The sequence below is a fragment of the Dipodomys spectabilis genome, unplaced genomic scaffold, assembly GCF_019054845.1.
Source record: "Dipodomys spectabilis isolate Male_0828 unplaced genomic scaffold, ASM1905484v1 ptg000145l, whole genome shotgun sequence".
Lineage (NCBI taxonomy): Eukaryota > Metazoa > Chordata > Mammalia > Rodentia > Heteromyidae > Dipodomys > Dipodomys spectabilis.
The window spans coordinates 26,854,771-26,869,840 of NW_024870822.1; the positions used below are offsets into that span (position 1 = coordinate 26,854,771).

At 49.9% G+C, this 15,070-nt stretch overlaps 3 protein-coding genes across 4 annotated transcripts; 2 read left to right on the forward strand and 1 right to left on the reverse strand.

Annotated features, from left to right (window-relative positions):
• The first annotated feature begins 287 nt into the window (after nt 1–287).
• On the forward strand, nt 288–1,695 carry Taf10 (TATA-box binding protein associated factor 10). The gene is made up of 5 exons (XM_042691403.1): nt 288–549; nt 694–848; nt 1,076–1,140; nt 1,233–1,347; nt 1,529–1,695. The coding sequence occupies exons 1-5, from the start codon at nt 327–329 to the stop codon at nt 1,616–1,618; spliced, it is 648 nt and encodes a 215-aa protein (XP_042547337.1). The 5' UTR covers nt 288–326; the 3' UTR covers nt 1,619–1,695.
• Ilk (integrin linked kinase) lies at nt 1,667–8,011 on the reverse strand. The gene is made up of 13 exons (XM_042691402.1): nt 7,905–8,011; nt 7,345–7,486; nt 4,222–4,387; nt 3,957–4,052; nt 3,677–3,773; nt 3,493–3,576; nt 3,317–3,402; nt 3,085–3,194; nt 2,839–2,966; nt 2,633–2,754; nt 2,445–2,544; nt 2,211–2,341; nt 1,667–2,079 (listed from the first exon to the last, which is right to left on the reverse strand). Exons 2-13 carry the CDS (start codon nt 7,431–7,433, stop codon nt 1,930–1,932), a joined length of 1,359 nt encoding a protein of 452 aa, XP_042547336.1. The 5' UTR covers nt 7,434–7,486; nt 7,905–8,011; the 3' UTR covers nt 1,667–1,929.
• A 78-nt stretch (nt 8,012–8,089) lies between these two features.
• On the forward strand, nt 8,090–13,150 carry Rrp8 (ribosomal RNA processing 8). Of its 2 annotated transcripts, none has more exons than XM_042691401.1 (7): nt 8,090–8,319; nt 9,538–9,899; nt 11,146–11,595; nt 11,691–11,820; nt 11,968–12,074; nt 12,151–12,247; nt 12,749–13,150. In XM_042691401.1, exons 1-7 carry the CDS (start codon nt 8,221–8,223, stop codon nt 12,866–12,868), a joined length of 1,365 nt encoding a protein of 454 aa, XP_042547335.1. In that variant the 5' UTR covers nt 8,090–8,220; the 3' UTR covers nt 12,869–13,150. The 2 variants fall into 2 exon arrangements, with proteins under 2 accessions (XP_042547335.1, XP_042547334.1); XM_042691400.1 differs by having other exon boundaries at nt 8,091–8,319; nt 9,538–9,898; nt 11,142–11,595.
• Nucleotides 13,151–15,070: the final 1,920 nt, after the last annotated feature.

The window sequence follows — 15,070 nt, forward strand, 5'->3', positions numbered from 1 at the left end:
GTCGGCGGGTGTGGGCCGCGGCACCGCTAAGCAAGGTCTGAGCCCCGGGTTTAACGGGGCCACGGCCGGGGACAAGGTCGTGGACACACCCCAGGGGAGGTGCCCGCTGGCATGGCGGAGGCCAAGCTTTCCACGGCGAGGTCCCCGCCCTTCGGTCTGTTTCAGCAAATCCGCCCACGGGGCCGGGACAGGAAGCCGGAAGGAAGGGCGGGAACTTACCGCTGCCACGGGCGGGGAGAGTCGCTGGGCGTGCGACGTCACCCAGGCTGTGCGTAACGTGAGCGGAAGCGGAAGCGGCTCTGTTCGCCGCCTCTCCCACCGGCCTGATGAGCGGCTGCAGTGGCTCTGGCGCGGACCCCGAGGCGGCCCCGGCGCCCGCCGCCTCGGCCCCGGCGCCCGCGGTCTCGGCTCCCGCTGCACTGCCCGCCGGCACCGCTGCGGAGAACAAGGCCAGCCCCGCGGGGACAGCGGGGGGGCCTGGGGCCGCGACGACGGGCACGGGACCCGTGGCGGCGCGAGCTGGGGAGCCGGCCGAGCGGCGCGGGGCGGGTGAGGGCTGGGACGGCCGAGGGCGAGGGGGGCGTCCGTGACCCGGGCCGCGGCGGGCGGCGGGCGGCGGCGGAGGGCACGAAGCAGGCGCAAGCGGGGCCCTCCAGCCCCCTCCCGTGCCTCAGTTTGCGCCTTCCCCTCCAGCTCCGGTGTCGGCGGGAGGCGCGGCCCCCCCGGAGGGGGCGATGTCCAATGGCGTTTACGTCCTCCCGAGCGCCGCCAACGGAGAGGTGAAGCCCGTGGTGTCCAGCACGCCTTTGGTGGACTTCTTGATGCAGCTGGAGGATTACACGCCTACGGTGGGCTTCTCACCTGAACTGGGCCATTCTGGGCCGCAGTCAAGCTAACTCCTGGCCACCTCGGTGCTGTATTTGGTCCCCCTGCTAGTGCTAGCCCTTGTTTTTTTTATCCCTCCCGTCACCCAAGCTGCTATCTTCCTGATAGGTTCACCCCCCTAACTTCCCTCACTCCTCCACTCTCAGCCCAGCAGGGCAAGCCTAACACTGACAGTTGTCTGATTCCTCAGATTCCAGATGCAGTCACGGGTTACTACCTGAACCGTGCTGGCTTTGAAGCCTCAGACCCACGAATGTGAGTAAACCCAGGGCAGGTTACAGCTTGAGTGCTTGTACAGTTTGTTGTTGGTCTCCTCATATTGTTTTTTTCTCTCTCTCTTTCTCTAGAATCCGGCTCATCTCCTTAGCTGCCCAGAAATTCATCTCAGATATTGCCAATGATGCCCTACAACACTGCAAAATGAAGGGCACAGCCTCTGGCAGCTCCAGAAGCAAGAGCAAGGTGTGAAGGGTGGCTCACTGAATCCGTAACTACCCTCCACAGCAGTAGAGGAGTAACTTAGCCTGGAATCCTTCTGTGGGGAAACTGCATCTTAGGGGAGGTGTAAGGCCTACTTCAGTCTTATCTGGAATTGGAATCTGAGATTCTTGTGTTCAGCTGGTGCTCTTCCCTCTTCCCTCAGGACCGCAAGTATACTCTAACCATGGAGGACTTGACCCCTGCCCTCAGCGAGTATGGCATCAATGTGAAGAAGCCGCATTACTTCACCTGAGCCACCCTACCCAGATGTGCTTGTCTGTTCCCATATCCCCACACCAGCCTGTTTTCATAATAAACTTTATTGTGACAGGCGGGGCTGATCCCTCCCATGCTGGGAGACACCATGTGGCAAGTGACAAAGCTCTGAGCCCAGCCCCTTTTGGGGCCACAATGGTAGAGATGGGGGCAAGGGATAGGCCCCATAACTGGGGTAGTACCATGACTGGAGACAGGAACAGCAACCAGAGGCCTGCTGCTTTGGGGAAATGTACTCCCCCAACCATGCCTTGACACCTCTGGAGTTTAGCCAAGGACCTTCCAGTCCTATTTGTCCTGCATCTTCTCCAGGATAGGCACAATCATGTCAAACTTGGGTCGCTTAGCTGGGTCTTCATTCATGCAAATCTTCATGAGTTTACATACGTGGGGGGAAATACCTGGTGGGATGGTAGGCCGAAGGCCTTCCAGTGCCACCTGTAAATACAAGGGAATAAAGGTGAACCTCAATTTCAAGAGGCCTTGGACAGGATTACCATATATCTGAACAATTGAGTATTGCCTAGGGCCACTATAATATAAGCACATACCGACCGTTCTGCACTCACCTTCATTCCAATCTCCATATTAGAAAGGTCAGCAAAGGGTACCTCTCGGGTCACCAGTTCCCACAGAAGCACTGCAAAACTCCACATATCTGCTGAGCGTCTGTTTGTGTCTTCAGGCTTCTTCTGCAAAGCTGGAGAGAGTGTTTGTTCTGGCTTCTTAGCCTGTCCTGTCTGCCCTTTCCACTCTTACTGAGCTAGTCCTTCTCCACCTCCCAACATGATGCCCTTACGTACCTTCAGGGGCAACCCAGGCAGGTGCATACATGCGCCCAGGGCATTGGAAAGAAAATTTGACATCAGCCATGCTGATTCGGGCAGTCATGTCCTCATCGATCTGAGGAAGAAGATGTGGAAGGTGAGTCCAACTATAGACAGGCTAAGGGCTTTTGAGACCTAGGCCAGATATAAACCTGTGGCCTCACCATTACACTACGGCTGTTAAGTGCGTGTCGAGGGATGAGGGGCTCTAGTGTGTGTAGGAAAGCCATGCCTCTTGCCATGTCTAAAGCAAACTTCACAGCTTGGCTCTGGTCCACAACGAAATCTGAGAAGAAGCAAGGCTCAACAATTTAGTGACTTCTACTCCTTCCCCTAAACCTTCCCCAGTTAGACCAACATCCCTACTCACTGGTGCCTTCGTGTAATACATTGTACAGAGATCCATATGGCATCCAGTGTGTGATGAGGGTAGGGTGAGGAGCAGGTGGAGACTGGCAGGCACCTAGCACGGGGAGCACATTTGGATGCGAGAAAATCCTGGAAGAGGGAAAGAAAAGAGTGTCCTTGGCGGAGAACTGGCATACAAGATCTCCCCTCTCAAAACTTTTACTTGATGGTCCTTAGAACCAACTGCTTCAGGTTAACGTTGTCCCACCTGAGCCGAGGACATTCCTCATTGAAGTCCCTGCTCTTCCTTGTACTCCAGTCTCGAACCTTCAGCACCTTCACCACAATGTCATTGCCCTGCCAGCGGCCTTTCCATAGCTGAAGGATAAGTGGGATTAAAAGAAATCAAGGGCACCACTTCCTTGCCCATTAGTAACAGATGCAGAGCCAGGTAATGTGTGGGGCTTTAGAGAGGAAGCAGGGGAAAGGATAAGGGTCACCTCTCCAGAGTGATTCTCATTGAGCTTTGCCAGAAAGTTGAGCTGTTTGAAGTCAATGCCGGAGTGTTTGTTGAGGGTCCCATTTCCTGAAAGTATAGGCAGCTTTGTTCTAACCCAGCTCCAGTAGCCTGGAACTATTCTGTGTTACAACCCCTCCTGCCACAACATTGACTCACTGGGTCGAGTGCGGGTGGTCCCCTTCCAAAATGTGTCCTTGTATGGAATACGATTGAGGTTCTGGCCCATCTTCTCTGCCCGTTCTGGGAAAGAAAATCAGTCTTAGCCTGAGTCCTGGTATGGAAGGAGGAGACAGACAAGGAGAAACAAAAAAAGTACACATGCTAGGGTTCAGGGATGGACCTCGGAGAAGCTCTCTCAGGGGCGCTTTGGCTTTGTCCATAGGCATCTCTCCATACTTGTTACAAATGCTGACAAGAGCCCCATTAGCCACCAGGTCCTGGAATGAGAAGGTGGTTGTACTGATGGTCTCTCCACTACCTCCCTGACAGTCACAACCATGAACACACAGATGGGGGTACACATCCCTGAGAATGTTGCACAATACTGACAGGATGGGCTTAAAGTTCCAGGCTTACTTTGCTTCCTGCCCATCCCAAGGATTTTGAGCCTAGGTACTTACCTCTGCTACCTGATCCTGACCCCAAAAACAGGCATAGTGCAGGGGCACATTTCCATGCTCGTTCACTGCATTAATGTCAGCCTTGTACTGCAACAGCTGGGACCCGTGGCCAGACAAGAAAGAAGGAAAAAAAAAAAAGCAGAGCTTGTAGTCCCACATGTGTCAGGGTATTGGAAAAGGAAGAGTATTCATTCTACCTTACATTACAGTGCCTGAAACTGACTTCATGTCATGTATGTGATGTGAGTGATGAGTTCATTCATACCTTCTGTACAATATCACGGTGTCCATGACTTGCTGCCAGGTGCAAGGGAGTGTCATCCCCACGGTTCATCACATTGATCCGCGCTCCCCGCATGATCAGCATCTCAACCACAGCAGAGCGGCCCTCTCGGCAGGCCCAATGCAAGGGAGAAAAGCCATGATCATCCCTTTGAGAAAGGGGCAGCAGTTAACTGAGCTGGAGGCAGCAGGGTAGGGCAAAGGTTTCACTTCATGAAAATTTTTGATACCATACACTGAGAGGTCAATTCTCATTTGGGCTAGCAACTCCAAAAGCTGTCCTTTCATATCTTTCCCTAAACGTCACACAACTGTCCATCTAGAAAAGTATAAGATTCATTATCTCCACCTCTTTGTGCTCCACACCTTCCTTGGCAGTTGCATGTGCCATTCATCCGCTACTCCCCCCCACATGTACCTCTTCTGCAATACATTGTGCTGTTTTCTATTGCTGCTTATACCCAATTACAGCACTTGTTGCACTAGATTACAAAAACCTTAATGGTGAGAAGTCTTGCCTGATACATGTCTGTACATTGAGGACGTGGGCTGACAGTAGGGGTTCAGTGCATGCATAATGCATATAATCGGGGAGATGGTAGGCTACCACCCACACATGGACGATGGGACCATATTACTCTGGCTCCAGTACTGAAACTAACGTCTAAAAGTGGAATGGAATTAAAATGATGCTTAGGAGGGATCTATAATAAAAAGGAGAAATATTTTTGATTATTGATAAGCAGAAAACATACCACACGAAACAATGTTCTACTTAGCAATCTCTCAGACACAGAAAACAGAAGAAAATGTTAATAGTTGTTTTAAAGTAAAAACTATGCTGATTAGTTTTTCTTTTCCCAAAGACATCTTTTATAAGGCAAAAGAAATATACAAATAAAACTAGCTGAGAGCTGGGTCGGCCTGACAGCCTGGAGCCATAAAAGGAAATTCCCTCCAGTCCTGGGATGCAGATCCAAGGGGTGGAGCCAGGGGCGGTCTGTGGTCTGAAGCCTCCGCCGGATGCCTAAGTGCTGTGGTCACTTCCTGTGTGGGGCCTGGAGCTGATCAGGGGTATGGATGGCCACCCAGATGCCCCCACCCCCTTTCCCCCATTGGGGAATGGGGTGTGTGTGGCCTTTAACTTAATTTCCCCTCCACAGCTTTCCCTCCTCTGCTCACACAAATAACCAGAAGCTTTCCGGGCTGCTGGTTTCCCCTGGAAGCAATTACACCCCCTGCTCTATCAATCAACTTAACCAGCCTCCAACTGTCAGTGACCCTGGAGCAGGCACAAGCCTGAAGGCAAGAGTGTGGGTCCAAGCGTGTTATCCATGGTCAAGGTGCCTGTCACCACCGTGCCTAAACTTTTGAATCCCAAGGAGGCCTTGTAGGGAATTAACCACCTCGTATCCACCATGTGTAGCTAGCTTGAATTTACACACTATCCCCTCACCACCACCAGTTTTATTAAATGCCACCCTTTTGCCTTTTGGCAGTGAGTAGTCTTCCAAGATGCCAGGCCTACTGGGACTTTGTTTCCATTTCCTTTATCAAAACAGTTTATAATGCTGTCTACCAGAGTACCCTTTATGGATTAATGAAAACAAAACATGAATTTGCGTATTAATAAGGAGAAAGATATACAGCCAATGGGAGCTAGTGAAGCCTGGACTCACTAACAGGTGATCCTAACCTCTCAAACCTAAAACTAAACTCCTATTCTTAAAGAAAAGCTGGGTATGGTGGTGCACACCTAAACTTTTAACACTTAGATTACGACAGGAGAATCCCAAATTAGAGGTCAGTATGGATTACACTGTAAGACTCTGTCTCAAAAAGCAAAAAATAGATCTTAAAAAAAAAGGAAAAAAAGGTTTTTTTTTTAAGTTAAAATATACTTCTCTGAAACACCAACTACTCTTTTCTTCCTTTCCTATTTCAATAAACAGTAAACATGTATCTGCATTTACTTTATTTCCTTACCTCTCATTCACTTTTCAACCTGCCACAAGTCTGCCACCTTGAGGATACACATCAGGTCTGATTTACCACCTTACAAGAGTTGTTCAGTATAGTTCGGAACCTACTCTGGTTTCTTCACCCTCTATTTTGAAACAACACTCACAGAGATCATCAGATATATTCTAACTGTGCAATGAACGATGACTTTAAAAACACCAATGCTTTCTGACCTCTCAGTAGCTTGTATCACCGCTGACCACTCCCCCTTCATTCAAACATTCATTTCTTTCTCCAGGCTTTATTTACATATATTCCTGCATTCTATTTCAACTTCCAGTTTACTCCATTTCCGTATGCATGCACTCTCTGGGGCACTATACTTCACATGAATGTCTTCAGGTATATGTAACACCTCCCAAATTTGTGTCTTCCAGTCAGAACTCCACTGAACTCCAAATCTGCATAACCAACAACTTACTCAGCATTTCCATGTTGCTGTATTGTCACCATAAATGTAACATCTCTAAAATATAACATCTCATCCTTCCTTTTCCCCAACACAGCAAAAGCAGCAGTGTCCAAACCAGAACCCTGGTCATCATCTCAACCTTCCTACTTCCACATCAAGTCAATTCTCTATCTTTATGATTTCTGGAAACTCATCACTTTTCATTTCTCATTTATCCCAATTCCAGTCCATCCATCTAGTTGTAGGCAATTGCTTCCTTTCTACCTGCTTTTCACAAGGCATCTAATAAATGGACAATGCATCCTAACACTACACACCTTTACAAATTTGCTTGCAAACATCTATCCTTCTCCTCTTGTACCCAGTGCTCTAGCCTAGAAAGGTCATCTATCCTCCAGCTACCTGAATTTCCAAATATTTTTTTTTCTAGCAAAATGTCTTGTCTGTCTTGCCTCTTAGCCTTTGCACATGCAGTTCACGGAACCTAGGAAGCTGTGTGCAGCCTTGGGAAACTTAACTCAGCAGTCAAGACACCTCAAGCAGGCCAGTCCTTAGCACTCATCAACTAGAATGGCAATGTTGGGAGCCCCACCCGACGTGAGCAGCCTGCACAGCGGAGCGGAACAGCCTCTATCTAGCCTTTCCTTTCACCCTCCAGCCGCTTCAGCTCACCCCTGGTTGAGGTCGTTCTCGGTGTTGTCCAGCCACAGACGCACGGCCACCGCGTTGCCCTCTCTGCATTGAGTGAAAATGTCGTCCATAGCAGCGTCCGGGCGCCGAGTCCCCGGGACTGGGGTGGGGGGAAGCGTGGGGACTGGGAGGAGAGCCAGAGGAAAGAGGCGAGCCCCAGTTTAGTCTCCTCGGAGAAGCGTTCGTGCGCTGGGGCGGAGGGGGCGCGCGGGCATGGGCTCCCGGCAGGAGTGGCGGTCGGGGAAGGAGTTCCCGGTAGCGGGATGGTCCCGTGGCGGGAGGGGACAGGCGGGTCCGGGCTGGGCAGGGAAGGGTCGGAGAAGCGAAGTTGGAGAGCAGGCACCGAGGCCCAGCACGAAACGCCGCGGGGGGGGGGGGGTTGGGAGGGGAAGGGGACGGCTCAGGCTGCGAGAGCCCCGGAGCAGCGGACCGAGGGTCCTTCCCTACCCGGGCAGCGCAGCGTCCCTCCTCAGGGGGCGAGCAGGGATGGGTTGGCACGGCCCCAGTCTCGGATAAGGGGGCGCGGGCCGCCCCTCACTTACCGGGACTCAGGCTGGAAGCTCCTTCTCCGGGGAACTCCCGTCCGGCCGCGCCCGCAGCCCGGCCCCGCCCCGCCCCTGGCCCTCTCCGGCCAGCGCGGGGCCGCCTCCTCGGGCTCCGTGCCTCCTCCCGCTTCCGACCTCCTCGCTCGCCCTTCTAGGCCGCGAGTGGCTTGCACTCGATGGTTTTTCCTGCGCCGTGCCGGCCGCTCTAGCCGCCCGCCGGGGTTTACTCTTTGGTTTCCGTCGGGGACTTGACTCGGCTGCTGGAGGCGCTCCGCACGTGGAGAGGCGCGCGCGACCCTCGCCTGCGCTGCTCATGTTCGAGGAGCCCGAGTGGGCCGAAGCGGGGCCTGTGGTCGCGGGCCTCGGGCTGGTGACCTCCCAGGCCCCGCCAGCAACAGCCCCCAAAGTCAAGGTGAGTAGCCTTGCCTCGTACGAGGCCTTGGATCAGACTCCAGGTGGGTCCCTGCGCTGGTTGCGGGCCCGTGAGTGAGCTGGGGTGAATGGGCTTCTGCGGCACGATCGGGGGCAAGCCCGATCGCGAGAGATCCGGGAGCTTCCCCAAAGGAAAGGATCTGCTGGGCAGCAGGCGGTGTGGAGACGAGGGTTCCTTGAAAAATGTGCACACACATCCCTTTAGAGTCTCGCACAGAAAAGTGATGGATGGGGAGGGGGACAGCGCGAATGGGAAGAGAGATGCTGTCGTAGCTGAAGAGGTAAATTAGAAGTTTTAGAGATACCAGGATAGAAATTCTCCCTCCCCATCCACCCTCTCTCACCTATGCTGGGGATTTTCTCCCCCTCACTGATATCCTTCCCCCACTGCACACACACCCTCTCCATTAGTCTTGAAAAGGTTATTGGTTACAGTGTGGGGAAACAGTTTGGGCAGAGTAACAGTGAACTTCCAGAGTCAGTTCCTGCCTTAGGACCCACAAAGTAGGACTTCAATCTCAAATCAGCTTTCCTAATAGTAGTAGGTCTTTTTCCTTTGAACCGTGGAAGATGTGGGACTACTGTACTTCCTCCAGCTATTTGTACTCTTAAGTCAGCCTCGGACATGGTGGTAACCAGAGCTTCAACCATCTCATCTTTTCATCCCCATAGCTATTGCCTTAACCCAGTCCTCTAGCTTCTTCCCTTTAGATTGATCTCTACGCTGCGGCTCTGAGACATACTTAATATCGGCTCTGAGACATACTTAATATATATCACATTAAATATTTAATATTTAGCTTATAAGTGGTTCTGTTACTTCTGTGTTCAAGATTCCTCTGTATCTCTTACAAAAAGATACCAACTGGAAGTTGCTAAAGCCTGAAATGGAAGTCTAGAAATCCTGGTCTTACCTTGTTCCTGTAGCTTGTGGCCTTAACACATTCCTCTCAAGAACTTGAGTTGATAACCATTTACTCATTGAATCAAGTAGGTGGGAAGTTTTTTTGCCCTTCAACCTCCCAAAGGTTGTGTTGGTTATTAGAAAGAACTTCCTGGTCTGGCAGGCTTCACAAAAAAAGCTAATTAAGCTGGAAGAATCTGCCAGTATCTGAACCGGAACCCCGTCTTTCTTTTCTTATTCTCCAGGCTCCGGCCATTCTCCTCGCCCCTACTTTCATCCCTTGTTTTCCTCCAGGGCCGCAAGCGCCGCCAGCTCTTGGCCACATTACGGGCCCTGGAAGCAGCATCTCTTTCCCAGAAACCCTTGAGCCTACCTGGCAGTGACTCTGAAGAGGAAGATGGAGAAAGGAAGAAGAAACATTCCCCAAAGCCTTCATTTCCCAGTGCTTCTGCTGGAGTTGGGGGGAAAAGGAAGAAGAAATGTCGAACACAGAGTCTATCTCCCAGTGACTCTGAGGACCTGGAAGTGGAAAGGAAGAAATGCTACAAACAGACTCTTTTTGACAATGACTATGCTGAAGAAAAAAGAAAGAAGAAGTGTCAGAAACAAGCCCCTTCTAACCTAACCCAGCCACTGCACAATGTTGATCAATCAGGTACTGTTGGATATGTATATGTGGGGGTAGAGTGTTGTCAGCTGGTTTAGGATTGAGGCTAAGCAATAGGAAGCATTTTGTTGTTGTTGTTTGTTTTGTTTTGTTTTTTGGGTCCAGTCGTGGGGCCTGAACTCTGGGCCTGGGCACTATCCCTCAGCTCTTCAGCTCAAGGCTAGCGCTCTGCCACTTGAGCCACAGCACTACTTCTGGCTTTTTTCTTTTGCTTATGTGGTACTGAGGAACTGAACCCAGGGCCTCATGCATGCAAGGCAAGTGCTCTACCTCTGAGCCACCTTCCCAGCCCTAACAGGAAGCATTTTTATTCTATATGTTCAGGAGGCTGAGATCTGAGAATCAGTTTGGAGCCCGCCTGGACAGAAAAGTCTATGAGACTCTATTTTTTTTTTAATTTTTTATTTTTTGTCGATCATGGGGCCTGAACACTGGGCCTGGGTGCTGTCCTCAGTTCTTCAGCTCAAGGCTAGCACTCTAAACTTGAGCCACAGCGCCACTTCTTGCTTTTTCTGTTTTTGTGGTGCTGAGGAATCGAACTCAGGGCTTCATGCATGCAAGGCAAGCACTATACCACTGAGCCACCTTCCCAGCCCCATATGAGACTCTTATCTCCAATTAACCACCCAAAAGCTGGAAGTGGAGCAGTGACTCAAGTGGTAGAACACTTGAACCTTGACCAGAAAAGCTAAGCCATAGCTTGAGGCCCTGAGTTCAAACCCTAACATTAAAAAAAATAAAAAGACATTTATATGTGTTTGCGTGTATGCATTTTTTCACGTGCTCTAGAACAGGGCCTTGAACTTAGGACCCTTAGCTCTTTTTTTTTTTTTTTTGTCGTGGGCTTGAACTCTGGGCCTGGGCGCTGTCCCTCAGCTCTTCAGCTCAAGGCTAGCACTCTACCACTTGAGCGACAGTGCCATTTCCAGTTTTCTGGTGGTTTATTGGAGATAAGAGTTTCACGGACTTTCCTGCCCGGGCTGGCTTTGAACTGCGATCCTCAGATCTCAGCCTCCTGAGTAGCTAGGATTACAGGCGAGAGCCACCGGCGCCCGGCTTCCCTTATCTCTTTCACTTGAAAATGGCACACTACCACTTGAGCTACAGCTAAAGCACTTTATTCAGGCCACAATCTCTTATGGACAAGAGTATGTCCAGGATGACTTGCTAAGCTTCTGAAATTAGAGGATTCTGCCTCAGATAATACCTTTCCACACTTCCTTCCTTATAGGTCTTAAAGTCTTGGAGAAAAATGCTACAGATGACCCACCCAAGGCAAGCCCTGGATTGACTTCCCCTAATGCCCCCCATACCTTGAGCCGCAAGCAGTGGCGGAATCGACAGAAAAACAAGCGGAAACACAAAAACAAATTTCGGCCACTTCAGCCATCGGGTCAGGCTCCTGCTGAGGCCTCCACAGAGGAGACAGAGGTGCTTCCTGCTCCCAGACCAGACAGCCAGGAGGCTCGGGCAGAGGCCCTGAGAGCTCGTATGACACAGCGGCTAGATGGAGCTCGATTTCGCTACCTCAATGAACAGCTATACTCGGGGCCCAGCAGTGCTGCCCAACGCCTCTTCCAGGAAGACCCTGAGGCTTTTCTCCTTTACCATCGAGGTTTCCAGAACCAAGTGAAGAAGTGGCCACTACAGCCAGTAGATCGAATTGCTAAGGATCTTCGCCAGCGGTAAATGGGGCAAGGCCGGGGTTGGGGGGAGCCCTGTGAGAAAGAAGCAAGGGGACTCATTTAAAGAGGTCAGACTAAACCCCTGCCACTCCCAGGCCTGCGTCTTTGGTGGTGGCTGACTTTGGCTGTGGAGATTGCCGCCTCGCGTCCAGTGTCCGGAACCCTGTGCACTGCTTTGACTTGGCCTCTCTAGACCCTAGGGTCACTGTGTGTGACATGGCCCAGGTAAGCCTCTCTGTATCTAGCCTATATTCTGTCACACACGCCCTCCCTTCTTCCCCCTGCCTCATCCTGGTATTCAGTTCTAGCTCTTAAAGCTGAGTTTCTCCTTCCAGCATTGTGTTTTCCTTCCAATACTCCCACTCTCCACAGGTTCCTCTAGAAGATGAGTCTGTGGATGTGGCTGTGTTTTGTCTTTCACTGATGGGGACCAACATCAGGGACTTCCTAGAGGAGGCAAATCGAGTGCTGAAGCCAGGGTGAGAAAGATACATTCCCCACCCCCCAACACATACAGTGCAAGTTCATTTACACAGAACTTCCTGCTTTTCTCAGGGGTCTCCTGAAGGTAGCCGAGGTGAGCAGCCGCTTTGAGGATGTTCGGGCCTTTCTGAGGGCTGTAACCAAGCTGGGGTTCAAGATCCTCTATAAGGTGAGGACTGCAAGAAACCCTGTTCCTATTTTTGTCTCATGACAGAATGCTCTTTTTCAGGATAATGATGCTTAGGAAGGAAGACATAGACACAGAAATAGACATTTTGCTTCCCAAGGGGAGCAAACTCTAGGAAGAGCCCTGGGAAGCTTTCTGGATGGGGCAAGGATATGGAGGGGAGGTAGTTTTGGTTTTGGTGGTACTGGCGTTCGAACTCAGGGCCTCACATTTGTTAGGCAGTTGCTGTAGCACAGCCTATACTGTGATCCTCCTATTTAAACTCCCTACCTAGCTGGAGTGATAGGCATGAACTGCTGTACCCAGCTTTTTTGGTTGCAATGGGATTCTGTGAACTTACTTGCCTGGATTATCCACGAACCACGATCCCAATTCCTATCCCTTCAGTAACTAGAATTACAGGTGTGTGCCACACACTGAGGGACATGTTTTGAGGGTATCTGATAAGAATTTGGAGCTAACTGGGTCTTTTTCTGCCCGTAGGACCTGACCAACAGCTACTTCTTTTTGTTTGATTTTGAAAAGACTGGGCCCCCTCAGGTAGGACCCAAGGCTCAGCTCTCAGGCCTGAAACTTCAACCATGTCTATACAAGCGCAGGTGACATCTGGATACTCAAAAGGGAAAGGAGGTGAGGGTCAGACTCTGAAGACTGCTTTCTGCTATGCTGTGAGCCAGGACTTAATGTTACCTTTCCTCTGTCCAAGAACACATTGTGATAAAACTGCTGGCTCAGCTCCTGTCTAATGAAGCCTTCTGGGCTGCAAGAAGTATAAAGTCACTTGGATACGTTAAAGGAAAAGATGTTTATTGCAAAAACATAGGTATATGTGGGAATTATGGATCACCTTACATACCATGAAAACTAGTTGGTTTGAAATCGGTGCATCTGAGTTTGACTCCTCTTTCCATCTTCAGAGAGCACATGGGCTTTTTGTCCTGACCTCTCTACCATGCCATCTACTGACCTGTTCTGACCAGCCATTCTTCTACCATAGATCTACTTCTTCAACTTCAGTTTGTCCAGACCTTGAAAACTTCGGACAAGCAGTGCTTGCTTTGACAATTCCAATTTGGCCTGCCACTTAGAGCTGAGAGTCTAAACTCCAAATAGTCCATTCCTCATTTAGACAGTGGTGAAATTTCTGTCTTACAGAATAGTTCTGTGGGATAACCCAGGAAATCTAGGCAAGGTTGAGAACATTGGAGGTGCTGAATATTAACCAGCTGTATTCCTTACATATTGTAAACTTTACTATTCTTTAAAGGTCCCCCCCCCCCCGAGCTAGGCTAGAAGTTAAAGGGAAAAGAAGGAATTTGGGGGGCCTGGGAATGTGGCTTAGTGGCTTAGTGGTAGAGTGTGCTTACTAAGTATGCATTAGGCCCTGAGTTCAATTCCTTAGTACCACATAAATAAATTAAAAAATTTACAAAAAAAATGAATTTGTTGACTGAGGAAAGGCCAGGCAGTTTTGGTTAGACTGTACAGCGAACTCATTTCATGAGGCATTTGTATTTATAGCTACACCAGTCAATCCAGTGATGTGGTTACTTTTATCTGCTCAGGAATCTAGGTATAACCTGAAGAGATGAGTGCTGAGGGATCATCCAGACCTCATTCTTTGCACATGAAATCAAAGGACAGGAAGCAAAGGAGTTTTAGGCATTCAGTGTGCAAGTGATGGATTGTTGAAGTTTTTTGCACAGGTAGGACAGTGAAATTAGGTTGTTGAATTCGAGTAATCCAAAAATGTCCTGGGAAGTTAGATTGTCATCAGAATTAGAATGTTTGAATTATTAATTTTGGAAGCAGATCAACTCCCAAGTGATGGCAAAGTATTGGGTGTAGCTTCGGGGGAGCATTCCTGGGGAGACGTGAAAGTGGGGCTGCCTGGAGATTGATTAGTAAATGGAAAGGTATTATGGATGGAGGCATTGTTTGCATCTAGGTTGGTAGTAGAAGTTGGCAGTGGATAAATGCCAGCTTCTTGAGGGAGGGAGAGGATCAGGAGATCAAAAAGGGAGTGAGCAGGATGGCATACGTTTCAAAATAGCAGAAAGTTTACACAGCTTACTAGAAAGACTTCCATGTTAGGGGTGGTATGAGGCTGGTGAATAGCTGGCTGCCAGGTAGCCAATGAAATGCTTTAGACTGCCCTCTTCAGCCTGTCATGATCATAGGGCTTCTAGGAGGACCTGCCATGCTCCATAAAGCAGGAGCTTCCTGGCATAACACCGTGGGAGACAAGCCTCAAAGATATTGAATGTGTGAATAGCAAAGCATAAGATACATATCATCTTTTATAGTTCCATATTTGTGTTTTTCCTGATTATTATTACTATCCTTACATCTGGATTGTTTTTTCTATGTTCTTGCCATGGTCAGCAGAAAAGCTGAGGTCTGTCTTTTCCCTCTCCGCTTTCCTTCCTTCCTTATCATTTGGATTTGCCTATTCTGACTCAAACCACCTGAATAAACATCTCCAGATCTGTCTCACACCAGGCTTTCCCTACTTCAGCCCAGCCCCCACTAGTGGGACAAGACTCTCCCGAGCTATCAGCTTCAGAACTTTTATTCAAATCCATTCCCAAGCTTCTGTATCCAGTGTTGAGAGCCTAGGCTTGTTATTAAGAAATAACAATATGCTCTCTGTTCAAGAAATTGGAGACCTGTTTGAATGGATCAGATTGAAGGAGGGAGTGGAGTAGGAGGAGGTAAATGAGAAGTCAGGGGTGAGAGGTGGTGGCTCTCTTTAGGGTACCTTAAAATCACCACAAGGCTCCTTACAATGCAGACAGCCCAGCC

What these genes read in the sequence shown, in the direction of transcription:
- Taf10 (XM_042691403.1), top strand. Translation starts at nt 327, where the DNA reads ATGAGCGGCTGCAGTGGCTCTGGCGCGGACCCCGAGGCGGCCCCGGCG. An exon ending in GAAGCCTCAGACCCACGAAT is followed by an intron (nt 1,141 to 1,232) that starts GTGAGTAAACCC and finishes CTCTTTCTCTAG; the next exon opens with AATCCGGCTCATCTCCTTAG. An exon ending in GCTCCAGAAGCAAGAGCAAG is followed by an intron (nt 1,348 to 1,528) that starts GTGTGAAGGGTG and finishes CTCTTCCCTCAG; the next exon opens with GACCGCAAGTATACTCTAAC.
- Ilk (XM_042691402.1), bottom strand. Translation starts at nt 7,433, where the DNA reads ATGGACGACATTTTCACTCAATGCAGAGAGGGCAACGCGGTGGCCGTG. An exon ending in TGTATTACACGAAGGCACCA is followed by an intron (nt 2,755 to 2,838) that starts GTGAGTAGGGAT and finishes GCTTCTTCTCAG; the next exon opens with ATTTCGTTGTGGACCAGAGC. An exon ending in TTAACAGCCGTAGTGTAATG is followed by an intron (nt 2,545 to 2,632) that starts GTGAGGCCACAG and finishes CTTCTTCCTCAG; the next exon opens with ATCGATGAGGACATGACTGC.
- Rrp8 (XM_042691400.1), top strand. Translation starts at nt 8,221, where the DNA reads ATGTTCGAGGAGCCCGAGTGGGCCGAAGCGGGGCCTGTGGTCGCGGGC. An exon ending in GCTAAGGATCTTCGCCAGCG is followed by an intron (nt 11,596 to 11,690) that starts GTAAATGGGGCA and finishes TGCCACTCCCAG; the next exon opens with GCCTGCGTCTTTGGTGGTGG. An exon ending in AATCGAGTGCTGAAGCCAGG is followed by an intron (nt 12,075 to 12,150) that starts GTGAGAAAGATA and finishes TGCTTTTCTCAG; the next exon opens with GGGTCTCCTGAAGGTAGCCG.